At 40.5% G+C, this 17,499-nt stretch overlaps 2 protein-coding genes across 5 annotated transcripts in view; one reads left to right on the forward strand and one right to left on the reverse strand.

The window, feature by feature from the left end:
- CNIH4 (cornichon family AMPA receptor auxiliary protein 4) overlaps positions 1–8,314 on the reverse strand; it is a 28,906-nt gene extending 20,592 nt beyond the window's left edge. The window contains exons 1-5 of one of the 2 annotated variants that reach the window (XM_048296130.1): positions 8,192–8,314; positions 6,864–6,932; positions 5,942–6,054; positions 1,718–1,858; positions 33–1,129 (exon numbers count right to left, since the gene is read on the reverse strand). In XM_048296130.1, coding sequence (XP_048152087.1) covers positions 1,102–1,129; positions 1,718–1,858; positions 5,942–6,054; positions 6,864–6,932; positions 8,192–8,260 — 420 coding nt within the window. In that variant the 5' untranslated portion in view covers positions 8,261–8,314 and the 3' untranslated portion in view covers positions 33–1,101. Of the gene's footprint in view, positions 1–32; positions 1,130–1,717; positions 1,859–5,941; positions 6,055–6,863; positions 6,933–8,191 lie in introns of those variants that run through there. The other variant, XM_048296131.1, reaches the window with a different exon arrangement.
- Positions 8,315–8,333: 19 nt separating this feature from the next.
- NVL (nuclear VCP like) overlaps positions 8,334–17,499 on the forward strand; it is a 38,774-nt gene continuing 29,608 nt past the window's right edge. The window contains exons 1-10 of one of the 3 annotated variants that reach the window (XR_007202001.1): positions 8,334–8,440; positions 10,362–10,435; positions 10,976–11,028; positions 11,119–11,215; positions 12,071–12,125; positions 12,642–12,908; positions 13,728–13,851; positions 14,144–14,220; positions 14,496–14,630; positions 16,069–16,170. Coding sequence is in view for 2 of the 3 variants with exons in the window: in XM_048296125.1 (XP_048152082.1) it covers positions 8,384–8,440; positions 10,362–10,435; positions 10,976–11,028; positions 11,119–11,215; positions 12,071–12,125; positions 12,642–12,908; positions 13,728–13,851; positions 14,144–14,220; positions 14,496–14,630; positions 16,069–16,170 (1,041 nt within the window). In the remaining variant the exon portion in view is untranslated. The remainder of the gene's footprint in view (positions 8,441–10,361; positions 10,436–10,975; positions 11,029–11,118; positions 11,216–12,070; positions 12,126–12,641; positions 12,909–13,727; positions 13,852–14,143; positions 14,221–14,495; positions 14,631–16,068; positions 16,171–17,499) is intronic. The other 2 variants (XM_048296125.1, XM_048296126.1) reach the window with 2 other exon arrangements.

The following is a 17,499-nucleotide window of genomic DNA, read 5'->3' on the forward strand; positions in this document are numbered from 1 at the left end:
AGCTCATAAATTTTAGGACGTAATTACAGAAGTGTATTTTTTAAAGTGTTTTAATTGATGTGTTTGTTCCAAGAGACCTCTTTCCAAGCACATATAAAAAACTTAAAGACAGTTATTGGACAGTGAGGGTACAAACTCAGGTTTATACACTTATCGCCGATGCAAGAGCTGCACAAAAAGAACTTGCTGCTATCACTGAAGCAGAGTCATATCAGAATTGGGAGAAAAGTGGGGTTATGGGTTACCAGACCATTTCCCTGAGCTAGACAGACTCTTGGATTCACCCCACCGGCTATGGAAACAGCAGGTTCAGGGAGTAGCAACTGCAGATAGTCTTTTGCTCTGTAACCATCTCCACCCCAGTGCAATCTGATCTTTCCTTTATCTGGGTGTCCATGATGTAGTTCAATGACAAAATAGGAGTTGAAGGGAAAAAGCAAGTATTAATCATCTTATTTATCTGCACTCTTACACACAAGTGTCATGTCCACCAAAAGGATCTTAGTCCGTCCAAATACAAGATTTCATATAGGTTGCTGCAGGGAGGCAGGGACAGGGAGGAAAATGTAGCTTTTATTCCATTGATTTTTGCCTGGGAAAAACACCAACACAAAGATGCAAGCTCTGCTCCTGTTCCACTTTGAAACCTCTGTTCCAAGTGCTGCTTCAAATTAGGTTCTGATAGGACAGCTTGGCAGCCGGAGTCTCATCCTGACACCTCTCAGCAAGAATCAGATTATCTGAGCTGCACTTAAATGTGTTCTGGAACTACCTTCGTTACCAGCTCATGCTGTTGAAATGAGTTTCCCTTATCACCATTTAATTCCTACGAGGTCACTTCTGCAAGCAAGGATTTCATCTTACAGAAACAGCAGCTCCAGCAGTTTGGCTTGTAAAGGAACAAAAACAACTGCTAGACAAATCCAATGTCTTTTGAAAATATTTTATGTTAAAAATACAGAAAAATATTTCTTGTTCAAAGAGGAAAAATATACTGCATGATGACACTGATCTAGGTGTGTTCGGAAGGTGTCTGTGGCTCCACAACCAGTCACTGGAGTGATGACCCGATTTGGCAGCTAATGGTTCTCTTTCAACTTCTCAATCATTTATCAAAGCCAGAATCATACTGTGACAAAACAGAAAACATGATACCAGTGGATTACTGAAGCTTGTGCAAGAAGGAGCAGCTCTCGGTGTCACGGGAGAGCTGCACTGAGAGAACCTGAAATAGAAAGTCAAGGCACCCCTGCTGTGTGCTTTGCTTAGGAAGACAAGACTGCAGAAGCAGTGCTGCAGCAGAGGAACAGCAGCTCTGCCACCTTGGAGTAAGTGGCCCTATCACAGAACACATCTGTTTGTAACTCAGTCAGATCAACTTCATTTTTTAAAAACAGAACTTGTAAAATAAACTTGGTCCTCAAGAGTATTTCCATTCTAAACAGGCCACTTACTGTAGGTGCTGAAAGCATGTAACTCTTTATGTTGTACTTGTTTTAAGATTAAGGAATAGCCTAAGTTTCCAAACAGTGTTTGATCAGAATGAATAAAGGCATATAATGAGGCCAGAGATAGCTGTCAAAATATATTACTGAGGCTTAGCAGGATGCAAAAGGTAAGACATGAATACCAGCAATTACAGCAGTAGAATAGAGGAGATAAAAATAGCTGGCAGACAATCCCTTTGTTCCATGAGAGCAATTTTTTTGAAACTAACCTGTAAAGGTACATGAAGAAACAGAGCAGATGAAAGCCCAGCTTAATCATGGCTTCTTTCATGTGTGATTTCAGTTGTCCTCGGTTATGGATCTCTGTGGGATCAAATACTCCCATGTTTCCACTTGGCACCATAATGTACCTGAAAGTTTAAGAAAAAAAAACCCAAATAAAAAGACCCCACACAACAAAACCCAAAAATGTAATCATTGAAACATTAGGGAGTGTTGGGGGAGAGCTTGCCAAGAAGGGACTTTCGTCTAAAGAGTTGTTTCACAATTCAGCATAAGGGAGTTCTGGATATTGCACCTATCTCTGCCACTATAACCCACAAACAAAGAATAAGAGAACAAGAAGCACTAAAAACATCAGTCCAGCTTCCATAAATAAATGGGAGAGATTCCAAGTAATAGCCAATTCCAGTTAATTTTAATTGCTGTTCACAGTTAGTTGCTGTCATGGGGGAAGCACCTACCCACAGTGGAAAGTGCATTAGATGAAGGGGACTAGAAAAGAATTTAGCTAAGAATCAGTAATTTATTTAGCAAAAAACCTCACATAGGAAATCACAAACTCCAGTGGTCAAAATGAGATGGCATAGGCCAAGGCAAAGGATCTGTGCTGTTACTCCTGCCTTTGTCACAGCCATCCTCGGTCACCTCAGCACAGACACTGAGGCCGATGAGTCGGGCAGAACTGAAGATGTCACGTTCGGCTGTCCAAACCCACATGAGAACAAAAGCTGAGTGAAGTCAAGTGAAATGTAAGCCAAGGAAGCATAAAACCAGCAGACCAAATGTTTATGTCCTGTGACAATTGAGCCAGCAGCATGTTCTTTTGTCAGAAGAATTTCTCGAGGGAGCAAATGCGAGCACACGAAGTTCTCACTCCAGCTGAGCTCAGGCTAGAGCATCACTTCATTGAGATGTTACGCAGGCTTTACCTTCCTGGAATCAGACTCCTTCTATCCAGGAATTTAACTCTTTGTCTTAAAGCTGGAGCAGAAACATGGTCTCAGAACAGAACGCTTGTTAAATTTTCTTCATCTACTCAAATGACACCCCTTGTAGTCCAAAAGGCACTTCCCCACCCCTTACAACATTCATTTCCTTAACAGGAAGGGAAGGAAAGGGAACAAGCAACAGGGAGGTTTTCTAGCAGCAGTAGGACACTGGGAAATAAAAAGTTCAGACCACAGTAATTGTCTGTCACAGAGGCATTGAAAAGCACAGCAGCATATTTGACCAATATCAAAGACAGTTGTGTCCCATTAAAACAGTTCATGTTAAATAATTCCAGTTTGACATTCTCTTCTAGAATTGAAGTTTTGAGTGATTGTTCTGTTTTCAGTATTGTAACATAAATTATTGTCCATTTCCTGGGAATGTAATACATTTTATTGGAATAAAAGGAGGAACACGTTTCCTGTACCAATTTATCCTATAAATAGAATGCATAATTTTCTTATATGTCTGGGATATGATTGCCATAAAGACAGCATGTATTAATTTTGCTTTTTATAAAGAATGATAACACTTAAATGGTGCAACTTGATTGTGTAAGCTGTGAGGTGTTTCTTCCAAGAGGCCCCCGAGGTAGGACAGCCTGTATTACATATCTAAGGAATTGAGCCATGGGTACAGTGCTGCTGGATGCTGACAAACCCAGCTCAAGCCAGCTGTCATACTCTACACAGCAAAAAACTTCTGCAGCAAACAAGTAAACTGTCAGCTTTAATAAATACACACATTAGTGCCTCCAGTATTGCCATTCCATGGAAGCTGCTACCACACCAACAGGACACTTCCCTCTAGATTTCCCAATTTTTTAAGGGATGTAGAAGTTCTGGCCAGAATTTTCACTGAATTGTAAAGATTTTATTTTTTTTAATTTTAATTTTACTCTTTCAGTTTTATCTTCTTAAAGACATGGCAAGAATCTCATTATTTGGGCCTGTTCTCTCAAGGAGATCTATGTAACACAGAAGAAAAAAAAGTTGAATGCTTTCCTTAGTTTTAAAACAAGGAGAATGTAAGACAAAACTGTCTCACTGGAGACACTACAAAGTTCATCAAAAAAAGTTAAATATCATCTGAGTGTGCTGAGCAAGAAGGGCCAGTAGGATGTTACAATAAACATGCTGCAACTTTGAAAGTCTCTCTTAATGCTCTTTTTGACTAATTTATCCTTCCCAGGATTTGTTTCTGATACCCCCTCTGCACAAAACCTCTCTCCTCTCACTGAAATCCTCGACGGAATTAGTAAATTAAGCAAGTACTGCCTGTAGCTGCCATGTGGTCATTGGGATTAAGCAGGTTTTAAAGAAATGTGAGTAAGGGGAAGAGATTATCCTACCTTTCTATCACTTGCACTGCAAAGCACAGACTTCTTCAATCTCAACAGAATTATTTTTCTTCTGTATTTCTAACCTAAACTTCCCCTCTTTTACTTTGAACCTGTTACTCCTGGTCCTATCACTACACTTCCTAATAAACTGAAAATGCTAAACCCCACACTTGCTTTTGCAGGCCTCCAGCTCCTTCACTAGAAATGGGATAGTCCAGGCTGTTAATGTGGGAGAAACTCCTTGATCCACAGAAAGAAGGGAGGATTAGTGATACAGGCTTAATATTTGGACTTCTTGTGGCAGGACAGGCAAAGTATCATGTTGTCATATTCATTTATTGCCTACATTGCATATCCAAAATTGAGGAAACAATCCTGGATTTTAGGATATTCAGAATATTTATGCCATGTATAAAAATGATACAAAATGAGAGCTGTCAATACAAAAGAGCAGTCAAAGCTTACTGCCTGAAGTGTAGAAATAGAAATAATTTCTCTTTTAAAACTCTGTCTGACCAGGTTTAGAAGGGAAAGCAAGTGGCTACTTCAAAAATTAATGTAAGTACACAAAATGAAGCAGCAAAGGGGTAACCAGTACAAGAAATCATCAAAGCTGCAAAGACAATGCATTCTGCCTGCAGTGTCTCTGCAGAAACAGCCTTGCCTAAATGAAACATCAAACCCTAAAGTTGCCAGCAGATCCCAAATCAAATACTGGTCACTATGAGTCACAGCTGTACACAGGGAGGGGCAAGCAAAACCAGGCAAAAGCATGCCCTATGTGTGTGTATTTAGGCAACATTTATTTATTAAGCATAAAGTTATACTGTTTCATGTTTCTCCAGCTTAGAAACATTTGAAGGCTTTGTTGGCAGTTCTGTAGAAAACAAGAATGATATTTATCAATATTTAAATAGCATACCTATTTTGCCCATGAGCAACCAGGTTGTCAGTACAGAGATCCTCAACTTTGTTTTAATGAGAGCTGTGAAACTTCTTGTTTAATTCTACCATCAATCCAACCCATCCCTGCAAATAGTTAGGCCTGGCAAGTTCAGGCAAACAAGAATGACAGCCAGCTTTTCATACCTGTACCTTAAACACCTGGGCTTTTGGGTTCCCTCACTATAGCGATTGGAGATAAGTTGTGACAAATTGTGACAAATCCAGAAAATTAGCTTAACACCTTTGAAGGGTCAGTTCTCCACACACCAAATGACATCAGATAAAAAGAATGGTTTGAACTGACAGTCCCAGTGTTGCCACATGGAAACCCTTCCTGACAACTAAACTGTTTCCAAGGGTGGCAGCCCAGTGTACAAAGACCAGTAACACTGACAGCTGTCCTAGGGTGAAAAGTCTACAAACCTTCCCAAATACAAACTGGCAGGACAGGAGGCCAAAACCAATGCAGATGAGGGGGAGAGACAAGTCAGTAAATGAAGGAGGGTGCAGGGGACAACACCACAGCCCCATGGTTGTACAGCCATCAGCCATGCCACCCTAAGCACTTTTATGCTGATAGCACTATCAGGAACAGCATGAAAACATTATCAGCTCTGTTGGCAGTACTACTTCATAATCCCAATTAATCTGCTATTATTTCCTTTGCATTTGGGAATGACCCACAAATTGAGATTCCTGGGCACTAGAGAGAATGCAAGCAAAGACCAAAAGTTTCATATCCTTTACACTGTTGGGTTTCTTGTCATTTTAATGACAAGAAATTGTGTTAGTTTGATCAATGAAGACTGTTAGCAGCTCAAGAACACAACTGAAACATCTCACCATGACATATTATTCATCTTTGTACTACACTTAAAGATTTAGCACTAGTAACAGTGCTAAAAAGCAAGCCCACAAACCCTTGTGCACTTACCTGTATATATTCCATGTGGCCACTGGCAGGTTAAGGAGAAAGATGAACCAGTGCAATGAAATAAGCATTAACACCGTTACAACAGCATGACCAATCACCTCAGGCACCACCCACTGCAAAAAGGGGAAAGAGAAAAGAGTTACATGCACAAATGTAAATTCCTTTATGAAAAAGACATCTATTTGGGATTATAATCTGATTATAATCATGTAAAATCAGAAAAAACCTGACAGCAGAGGCATGTGATTCCATCACAGTGTGGAGAAATCGATACCTTCAGGCGGATTCCACACAAGCAGAAATCAAGCCCTAAGATACTGTAACAGAAGTGCTTTATCCAAGCATTACAAACATTTCTGGAGAGCAGCACAGCAGCTGTCTGAACACAACTATACCACACAAGCATTCGAGAAAGAGAACTGAGAAAGTATATAGAGCTCATTTGAAATAACTGCAGAGAACAGTGGATTTAGTAACTCAGATAATTAAAAACTGCGCAAAGAGCCTCAGGCTTGGAACAGATAAGAAAGCTGATCAATATAAAAACTGACACAGTTACATTGGGTCAGCCCCTGGCAATTACACATTTTTGGCTTGACAGGATCTTGTACCATTCTCTCTCATATTAAGAAAAAGAATACCTTTGAATCAAAGGGAACACACACATGGAAGGCCACATTGATTTAAGGCTAAGAGTTTTAGGCAGATTCATGTAAAATGGTACTTTTGCGATGGAATTTGCTGAAAGATGGATGTCCAAAAAAAGACAAGCAGGCTGAATAAGGGATACATGCAAAATACTGCCACTCAAGGCTCCTCAGATACCGTCACACCCCAGTTATTTGCAATATGCAGATGCAGGTACTCAGATGAAGGATGTGGTTTCCTCAAACCACAGTAAATGCAAAGAAGAACAATTTACTTTATTGAGCTTGGAGCAGCATGATCTAGCATTGATGTAGTCGCATTCCAGATCTGATAACGTGATTATCTGAAGTTCAAGATAAGGAAATACTGTATGGTAACTCAGAATACACAAAGCTTTACTTTACTTTTAGGGGAGAACCCTCTGCTCTCAGCATTCACTGTCGCTCTGTGCTGGTCTTTCAAAGGCATGTTTCAACTAGTTACAATTCACTCCTCTTTTAGATAGGAGGCTTGGCTACATTTTATCATCATTTTATTATGTATTTCCAAGGGCAACTGTTGCACAAGTGCTAAAGTTCAGTTCAGCCCTTAAACCAGACCAGGGAGGCAACCTCAGTACTTTTAGTATCAAAATTGTTACTACAACACTTGAAAACAAAACTTAAACCGGAGAAAGAGTTCATGCACTTTTAAACTCTCCGCACAAAATAGTGCAGTTTTAAGCAGTGAATCTCATTTTTTTTTCAACATGTACAACAACACTGAATTAATTAATACTTTGGTAGGAAATAAGAGGGTAACATCATTACTGAATGAACTTTCAGACTGAAATACGAGTATTTCAGACAGAAAAGTCCTTACAAAAAAGGCTTAGGATGCACGTGGGCACCTTGCCATGCTGTGTCCTGTAAAGCTCTTGGTTCTTTTCTCCAAGGAAATGAACACTAAGAGATTTTTCTTCTACTCCTAAAAAATCGGTGAAGGCTTTTCATTTTTCAACAAACAACTTTTCCTTCTAGGATGAATTTCTTTCGAGTGGTTTCGCTACAAGAACTGGGGAGACTCTGAAAAATCCCACCAGGATTGAAAGAGCGTGAAAGCCAATTCTCTTTTATTGAGAAAAGTAAGGAAAAGAAGTCAAATCTGTGCACAACGCCAGGCAGCAAAGACTGCGAGCCAGTCTCCAACAAAAGAACATAGAAACCCTGCTTGCCGAGGAGCTCGGAGCCCGCAGCTACGAGCACACAGCCCGCACGGAGCAAGGCGTCCTCGCAATTCAAGCGCTGCTGGCCGCACTTTTTAGGCCCGCGTTGCTCCCGAGCACCAACGCGGGGCACTCGCTCCTTGTGCCGCGCTTGTGTCTCCTCAGCCGCGGCCGCGCCCGCCCGGGGAGCCGCAGCCCCGCGGAGCGAGCACGGTCCGGGCACCGAACCCGCGCCGCCGCCGCCGCCCCACAGCCCCCGGGCCCCGCGGCCGCCGCCGCCACCCAGCGCAGCCCCCCCGCCCCGTCGCCTTCAGCCCACCGGCCCCGGCGGCGCCTCAAAGGGCCCGTCCCGCCCCGGGGCCCATCCCTGCCCACCCCGCGCAGGAGGAGCAGGATACGAAGTAAACGGAGAGGAAGATGAGGGCGCAGCAGTCGATCAGCGAGAAGATGAAGACCACCGACTCCATCCCGCCGCCGCGCCCGCCGCGTTCGGACCCTCCCGGCTGCCGTAGGCCCCGCCCTGCCTGGGCGGGCCCGCGCCGCGCGGCACGCTGGGTAATGGAGTCCCCTCCTCAGGCGGGGTGGCGGCCATGCGGTGCCGGCCTGGCCGCGTCTCCGATCCCCGGCTGAAGCAGCGCATCAAGCAGGTACCACCCGCCCTCCGGGACACCCCCGGCACCCCCGATACCTCCGGCACCACCGGCACCACCGGCACCGGCAGCCGGTGGGAGGGGGTCTCATGTGTCCCTCTCTGGCTGAGGGGCCTTGAGCATCCGGCCCGCTCAGTGGCGGGAGAGGACCAAACCCCGTCCCTGCCTCTGAGGGCTTTAGAAAGGTCTATTTGTTTATTTTATTTATTTTAAATTTTTGGAAAATAGTTTTGTTTTCTCTCGTTCTTCTGTCCCCTTTCGTAGTTCTGGTCTTGAGGCTGACTGCTGCTTCAGATGTGAAATGAATAGGGCAAAAGAAATATACTCAAAGGATAGATAGATAGATAGATAGATAAATAGATAGATATAAATATATGTGTGTGTATATACACGCAGATGGTGTGTATATGTATGTGTATATATATGCAGATACATATATAGATATATATGTGGTGTATATGTATGTGTATGTAAATGTGTGTGTGTGTGTGTGTGTATGTATTTAGACCTTATGAAGAATTTCTTCGAAGAAAGAATGATTAAACAGTGGAATGGGCTGCCCAGGCAGGTGGTGGAGTCACCGGCCCTGGAAGTGTTTAAGGAAAGACTGGATGTGGCACTCGGTGCCCTGGTGTGTTTGACGTGGGTGGTTTGATCAGTCATGGGTTGGACTCGGTGATCTCAGAGGTCTTTTCCAGCCTAATTGATTCTGTGATTCTGCGATATTGGCAAGTGGTGTTTGTATTTGGAAACGTGTACAGTGGTTTTATTGAATGGCTGGAAAAAGGGGAAGATGAGATTACTTCCCAAATGCGCGTGGGAAGGACAGGGAGAGCTGTGATTCCTGCAAGTGGCGCAGTGCTGTGTCACATCTTATGATAGTTTGTAATGACTTTGCACCTTGAACACCAATTTTCTGAGCCTCTGTATAAGTGTGCTCCACTTCCAATTCCTTAAAATGAGAGAGTGACTGCTTGAGGGAACTTGCTTGGTTTAATTCACAAGATCACATGGATTGTGCCTTGACTATTCCAAAGTGGAAAACCCAGCTGGGTTTATGGTAGGCTTGATGTTTCTTCTAGGGCAGGAGCTGCTGGGTGATCTGAAGTGTAATATAATTTTAAAAGCTAAATCTGTATTCAATTTGATTGTTTTGTATAGACTTATTAATTTAAATGTGGGTTTGATATTCACCTTGGTGTGACATTTGTGTTACCACATCTTTTAGGGTGATTCTATATTTTCATCCTCTTTTTTAAGAAGGAAGCCACCTTTACAGTATTGAAAGTTCTGGCTCCTTGGAGAGTGGGGAAAGAAAGCAAGTGGAGTACAGTTGTACATGAAATTTAGTACATTTTCTCACACTTTCAATAACTGGGGTTTGAAAATGGGTTGGATTAGCTGCTGTCAGAGCAATAAAAAGCTTGATAGAATTCATTTTAATTAATGCACTTCTTTGTAGTATTCTTTGAAGTATCTTGTAAAGATTAAAGTTGTTTTTATGACAGTACCCATGCTGATTGATACAGATGGTTTCATTTTTAGAGTAGGAGATCTAAACCAAAAGGAGGATAACTGGGAGGAACCAAGACAAAAAGATGGGGTGTGGGCTACAAAGTCAGCTTTCTTGCTAAATAAAAATGACAGAGTTGATTCAGCAGAAGTCATCAAAGCCCCCTAATGTAGGACACTGCCTTTCCCTGGGAAGCAGAGCTGCCCAGTAATCTGTGCTTTAATAAGAATTTCCCATTTCATTGGGAAATACTATCTGGTGTGTTGCAAGGCAGTGAAAAGCTGATTCTGATTTTCATTTCAACTTCTAAGGAGGGTAGAATTTAAAATAGGCATATTTGGTCGAGCTGTTCTGGTGAAGTGACTGACAAAGATTTTATTCCCTGCTTAAAATTCTTCATTTCAGTATCTTGCAAGTAGTAAATGTGGGCAGTATGTTGACATTGGAATTCTAGCATCTGATTTGCAGAAAACCTACAGGTGAGCCAAGATTTGTCTTATATCCTGTGTTCAAAATGTAGAATGTATTAGTTTGTTATTTTGCATTCATTATAAAAGTTACAATTTTCTTTATGTTACCTTCATTGCCAGTTGTTGAGGTTGATTGAAGCACTAAGATTGTTTCCCCTCCAGTGTTTCCACTATGCTGACATATTTAATGACTCATATTTTATTAATGCATTGGTATTACAAGATCTAGTTGTGGTTTGGGTTGATTTCTGTTTTTAAATAAAGAGGTACAGATGCATTGCAGCATGCTGGGATTTACCCCAGTGAGTTTAAAATATGAGGGAAGATAACACTTCAGTGCAGACATGGGGGGAGATACAGGATCCAGTAAGACACTAATATCTTGCTCAGTTGCTCAGCAGGACAATCACGTTTTCACACAGGTAGTTTTTAATAAGAAGCTGTGTGGAAGCTTGGGAATCGACTTCCCGTGTTCTTTTTCCACTGGGAATGACACTCTGTTGAGAGAAAAATCAGTTGGTGTAACATGTTTATTTTGGTTTTTTTCAGTGTAGATTATGGACGAAGAAAAAGAAATGCCTTTAGAATACAAGTTGCAAAAGGTAGATCTGTTAATATTATGTCCAAGATGCCAAATTCTTTGATTATGCTTTGGCTGTTAATTCTTAACATGGTTGAACTTTTTCTTTCAGTGTTTGAAATAATCAGTAATGAAAAAGAACGTGAAGATTTGGCAGTTTTAGAATCTGAGCACGTGGCAAAAAGAGCAAGGCAACAAGAGAAAAATGAGTAAGAAGAATTTTTACTACTGGATTAATAATGCCATTGCTGTTATCATTTCTTTAAAGCTTTCTGTTTCTGGGTTATTACATTTTGGTTGTTTCAAAGTTGCAGGTGGATCCTTGATTTCCTATAGGCTTGTCTTCTTCAGAAGTTACCTGTAGTTATTGGAAATCCTTTTGTCACTGAAGACAAGCAGATACTAGAGCCAGTCATGATTTCTCTGTTGTAGGGAACATACAGCCCTGAATTAGTGGGCAACCTTGTGGCTTCCTCGATAGTTTTCCATGTAATGCCCTGTTCCTCATGTGTCTCAGTTCCTTTGTTTTGTTGTTAGTCTTTCTTGGGTGTGAGACATACTGGCCACATCTGAGAGAGGAGACTGCAAGACAGGCTACTCGAAGTAAATCACCAGTGGGTGTGAGATTGGAATGAGGATTTCCTGACTCCTACCCCTGTTCATAGTCTCATGGAGCATTCTGTTTTCTCTAACCTGGGATAGATATTAAGGATCTCATGGAATCTTTTTTGTCAGAAAGATTGGTCTGGTTCAGCAGTGATTTGCTCCTACTTCCCTTGTGAACTGAATCAGAATGAACCTACATCACTTTCTTATAGGTCTGTCTTTCAGATAGGTTGACAAATTGATCCAACTCATCACACACTTGGAAAGGATGCATTTTTTAACTTTTCATAGTAGAAGATTGAGAGCATGGGAGTCAGGAATTTCTCTTCAGCATTAGGCTACATATCATGGTTATGGGGAACCACATTGTGGAAATTGCTTTTGTTTTATTTTACAGATGTCTCACTTGCAATTCTGCTCTGATAAATTAATAGTTTTTGTCTTCCTTCCGTGTTAAGGACTACTGGAAGTGGCACAGATGACTCTGATTTTGATGATTATCCAGAAGATCTAGTAAGTTGTATTTTATTATGATTGTCTGTATTTGTATAATCTATGATTCTGTGTTGTCAAATAGCACTTGAAGCGTTTAGAAGAGGAGATAAAGTCTAGTCAGAGTTGGTAATTCCAACTGAGAATCTGTGGAGCTGGAAGGAGGATGTTTTCTGAAGGAAATAGAGGAACTTGTGGTGGGGAATCACTTTTGAGGAGGCACACTGAGGGCCTGAAGGACTTGGCTATCAAATGGATGAAGTGATCCAGCTACTGCCAAAAGAGGTGCCTGTCCATTAACAGGAGTCATTCCAGGGTCAGTTGCAAAGGCTGCTGCCCCTTCAGCCAGCACATGTACTTTTATATGCAGTCATTTGCTTTGCAGAGGAGTGGGTTGGCAGATGTATTGCCTGTTTTCTCCATCAGGGAAAATGCTGAATTATGTTCATGAAATAGTTTTCATTGACCTCTTTAATATAAATAATCCAAGTTATAACCTGTCCTGTATATTTTCTTTTCAAATGTGTGAATCTGCAGTCTACAAATCACATGAACAGTTCCCTGCTGAGCTTATACAAGAAAGGCAATCCTGATTCTGTTCCACCCACTCCAAAAAATGACCCAGTGGAGACCCCTCCTCCTGGGAGAACAGCACCTCAAACAAGCACCCTCACACCAGAAGCAAGAGCTGAAAGACGAATCTCTGATGGTGGCTGGTTCATTGATAAAACTCCTGATGGGAAAGACTTTTTCGTTGACCTCTCTGAGGATGGAGAAGAAGAGGAAAAGAAACTGATTTCTGAGGTACTTTGTGTTTCACAAATCCACAGTGTTTTAAGTGGACGTATGAATAGAATTGGCCGATTTCAAGCATGTTTGTATAAGAGGCAGAAAGTGACCAAATAATGAGTTTCTTCCAGATTGTTTAGAGGGAAATGTAGTGCTCAATATTAAGGAGGCCCAGATTAGTGCCCATACTGAGAGAAAGATGAGTGGAATGTGGCTGTTATTTATTCCATTTGCCAGTGACCAGCCTACTTGGCTTGTGCCTTGCTGTAGCCATAGCAGGGGGTCTTCCTTAGCCAATGGTAAAGTCTTAAGTGACCCTGGGTGAAAACAGGAAACTACTTTTTATTTCTTTTATCCTGTAAAAGTCCTTCTCTCACATGCAGGTAACTCATGTTAGGACAGAATAATTTTTTTCTTACACCCCCTTATGACTTACTTGTAATAAAAATTGTTTCCAAGGGAGTAAATACATTCGTAGAGTTTTATTCATCCCCAGAGTGGATTCCTCCATGGCATGCAAATAACTGGTGTCTGATTTTGGTTAGTAGTTTTGAGGGGGTTTGTTTAGTTTGGGTTTTGGTTTTTTTGCTTATTACTGTGTTCTCGTAACAAAAAAAGTGACTGTTGTAATTAACCCATTTTAAAAAAGCCAAATCCTAAGTACAAAAAAGATTTTCTACAAGAAGAATGGGATAAATTCCTGCCTTTGTTATCTTTATTTGTATAATATGTGTAAGTTAAGTGTCATAGACTTCTGTTTTGTTCTTTTAAGTTTTTGCAGAAGTTCACTGACTTGGAAGGTTTTGTGTATATAATTCTGGTTTTATGTCCTAGAAATCAACAGAATTTTCTGTCTTGGAGAGTGAAAGAAAGAAGACAAAGGGCAGAAGAGCAAAAAGAAAAAAAGAAGAATTTCCTGATGTAGATGGAAAAATTGAATCCATGTTACTTAAGAAAGGTGAGAAGGTATTTTTGGTGTGTTACTCCAAACAGTGAGATGGTATTAGACCATGGAATCTGTTACCAGAGAAGTATTTTCTGATGTGCAGAGAAGTGACCTCAGGCAGTTTTTAAAAGAAATTTAGCCTTAATGTTGTACTAAAAAAAATATTGCAGTCCTGTGTCTACTACTAAAAAATAGTACTGCCCTGTGTGCTTAGCTGTTTGTTTAGGCTGAGCACCTTTCTGTTCAGTATTAGCAACTACATTTATACCATGGCTAAATTTGTGTGACTTTTTCTCCTTAACAGTGAGAAGTAAGGGATCAGAGCTTTACCACCCTTCAGTGAAGTTTGAGGATGTAGGAGGCAATGATGAGACATTAAAGGTTAGTTAAAATTTTATTTGTGGGCTACAGGATGCACTAAAGAAAATGTCACATTAAAAATGATAAGAAATATTGCAGAGTTCATCTGCATGGCACTGAGAAAAGCTGCTTATACCAACAGCATCAAGGTTGTTAGTTTTATTTTGATTAATCTTTCTGTAGGTAAACACTGAAATCAGATTGATAAACAGAACTTTATTTTGCCCTGCCTGTAAGAATAGCAATCTATAATACTAATTTCTGCAATTTAAATGGAGCTCCCTTGTTCTTTACAGGAAATCTGCAAGATGCTCCTCCACATCCGTCATCCTGAGGTCTACAGCCACTTAGGAGTGGTTCCACCTCGGGGCTTTCTTTTACATGGGCCACCAGGATGTGGGAAGACACTGCTGGCACAGGCAATTGCTGGGGTGAGATGGCTTCACATTTACAGCTTCTTCCTTTCCTGAGTTGCATTTAGAGAGAAAGAGAATAATCCTCCTTCGTAATAGACTAGAGCTTTTCACATTAGCCATCCTTTGATAGTTTGAAATATGTTAATCTTTACTTCCTTTATTTGAATTCCACTGCATCTTTACTTGATAGAACCTCATGTGTAAAGAAGAGTCATAGTGACGAGGTTTTGTGCTTTATTTAACTGTTTTGAGGCATTCCCAGAACAGAGCAATACAGGCATGGGTGGTGAGAAGGGTATAACTGAAAGATAATTTTGGTTAAATTTACCATTGTGTTTCAAGTCTAGACTCGACCTTACCACCTTTTATGAGGCATTACATTGACTCTGTTGGGTGGCATCTGTTAAACAGCTGACTTCTGAATTCCAAAACTGGATGTTGCCTCGCCTGTGTCATACTGATGTGTTCAGAGCACGTGACACTATTGGTGTTAATAGTTTGGGGTGTGGTGAAGCTGCTGTGCCACTGTTCCTGTTCTGGATATAAATCTAGGGACTATTTAGGGCTCTTCAGTGATGACCATGGACATTTTCTTTTTCTTCAATATAGTTGTTCCTTAAATGTCACTGATTATAACATTAAATATAGATGCATGTAAATTAGTAACTTTTGTAATGCAGGTAAAGAAAATACTGATATTTATTCCTTAAATGTTGGTTGCACCTTCTGACATTATGCTTCAAATATTTTAATTAAGATTTGGGTGTTTTCTTTCTAATGCCTTATTGTAAACCAGAACCCTTTGAATGATTTGATGATATTTAATGCTTCGGTGGGTACTTGTAACCTGGAAGAGCACTGCATTTGGGGAAAGAAACATGTCACAAGTGAAAAGCTTTGAGATGAAATAAATTTAATGACTGCTTCTTAAATATTTTTTTCTTTAAAAAGAGATTTTCAGTAGTGCTATTTTAGGCAGATTATCTTCTTTGAGCACCATAGGGTCTCTTGTGGCCTTGACTTGCATAAATTAGGGTTAGTTTTCTTTTATAGGTAATTCAAAGAGCTTGAAATAGGCTGCAGCAACCTGTAGCACTACTGTAGTGCTACAGTCTATTAAAGTTGCAGTTGTATTTATTTCTTTTTAACAGCAGAACACTTTGAGTGTGAGCTTTACAAGTGTCTTACTGTACAGTCCTGCTCAGATATTTCTGGAATTGGACTCTGGGAACCAAACCTGGTGGGGAATACCTTCCAGACTGCTAAGCAATGCTGTGTTACCCATTTTAAGTTGGAGGACACTTCTTAACATTTTAAAAAGTTCTTTGAGATTTAGTCCTGAATACGTAATTTGTAGGTGTAAAAGATGTCATATTGAAAAATATTTGTCCTCAAGGACAGCCAGCATTACTAACCTCTGGCTACATCATACAATGTTCCTTGTTTCTTCCAGGAGCTTGAGCTCCCAATGTTGAAAGTGGCAGCAACAGAGATTGTGTCTGGAGTGTCAGGGGAATCTGAGCAGAAACTGAGAGAGCTGTTTGAGCAGGCTGTGGTAAGAGACCCGCTGGAAATAGCTCTGTAAATTGTTTGTCTTTTTCTTTGTAAACATCCATACTTTGTTGCTGTGGTTTGAATTTGAGTAAATCTCAGTGAGTGAATCTTTCTCCTGCTGCGCACATGACTTTGTCTCCCTTTCTGTGACCAGAATTCCATTGTACTGTCATGATGTCACGGAGCACAAAGCTTACTATTCTGAAGCCTTGACAAAAGATAGTTCATCATAGCAATGTAAGGAGAGCAACATAAATGATTTACATATTTGGATCTGCTTGGCTAGATATATAAAAGAAAAAAATCAAGAGCAGTTCATTGTGCTTTTTTGTTACAAGGGGTTCTTGTTAGTTTTGCATGGCATGGAATTTGAGTGAATGTCAGAGACTTCAGGCTTTGGGGGTCTAGGTAGAAAGCAAGACATTTGGAACAAACACGGTAAGAGTGGGAGAAAAGTTGCCATTGAAGTCTTGCTTTGATGTGACTTCTGGATGTAGTAGGAAGCAAAGAGAACAAGACAGGTTGAGATAATTTTAATTTAAATAAATGCAGATTTTTCTGGTTTTGAGTATGTGGCTAGTATTTTATTTCATGAGGTCAATTTTCTGTTCCTGACCTCTGAGAATGTTCTGATTTTCCAACTTTATTTCATTTTTCGACTCTCCTCCACTGTATATGGGTAAAGTATGTTCCTGTAAAAAAGAATCCTGAACAGGGCAAAAAGGTTGATTGTGAAGCTGTTTGTTATGTTTCCAGTTCATACTAAATTTTAATTTTTAGAGAGCCTTGTTAAGAAGTTGTTTAGGATAAAATTACATAGGTTATGGCAAAGTTTCTAGAAATTAGATCTTTTGTATGCGTAGTGATTGAGGGGAGGTTGCTCTAAATTACTGTTACAGAAATAACATCTGTTGCATAATATATGTTTGAAATAAAATCTCTTGACTTTCTTATAGTCTCTCACATTCCCTTTAGTAGTTTTTCCACTTAGTTTTTGCAGCAACTTTTGTGGGGGGGAAAAGACAACGATTCCTCGTTATTCAGGTGCTGTGAAATTTTTACGGCCTTTTCCCTTCTGTTACAGTGGGAAAGGGAATGACCACGAGATGGCGCAGCTGGTGCCTGGGAACACCCCGTGCAGGGGATGTTCAGCACGGGTTTTTTACTTGGGACTTTTTTGGAACGTGATTCCAGTGTTTTTCTTAAGTATTCCTTCGCACTACTAGTGCTTTGTTGGAATATTAATAACCTTACGTCAGCTAAGCATCATTCTATTAGTTACACTAGTTAATCTATATTATTGTTGGCTTTTTACAAAGTTCATGGAATT

Source organism: Corvus hawaiiensis, chromosome 3 (genome assembly GCF_020740725.1).
Source record: "Corvus hawaiiensis isolate bCorHaw1 chromosome 3, bCorHaw1.pri.cur, whole genome shotgun sequence".
Lineage (NCBI taxonomy): Eukaryota > Metazoa > Chordata > Aves > Passeriformes > Corvidae > Corvus > Corvus hawaiiensis.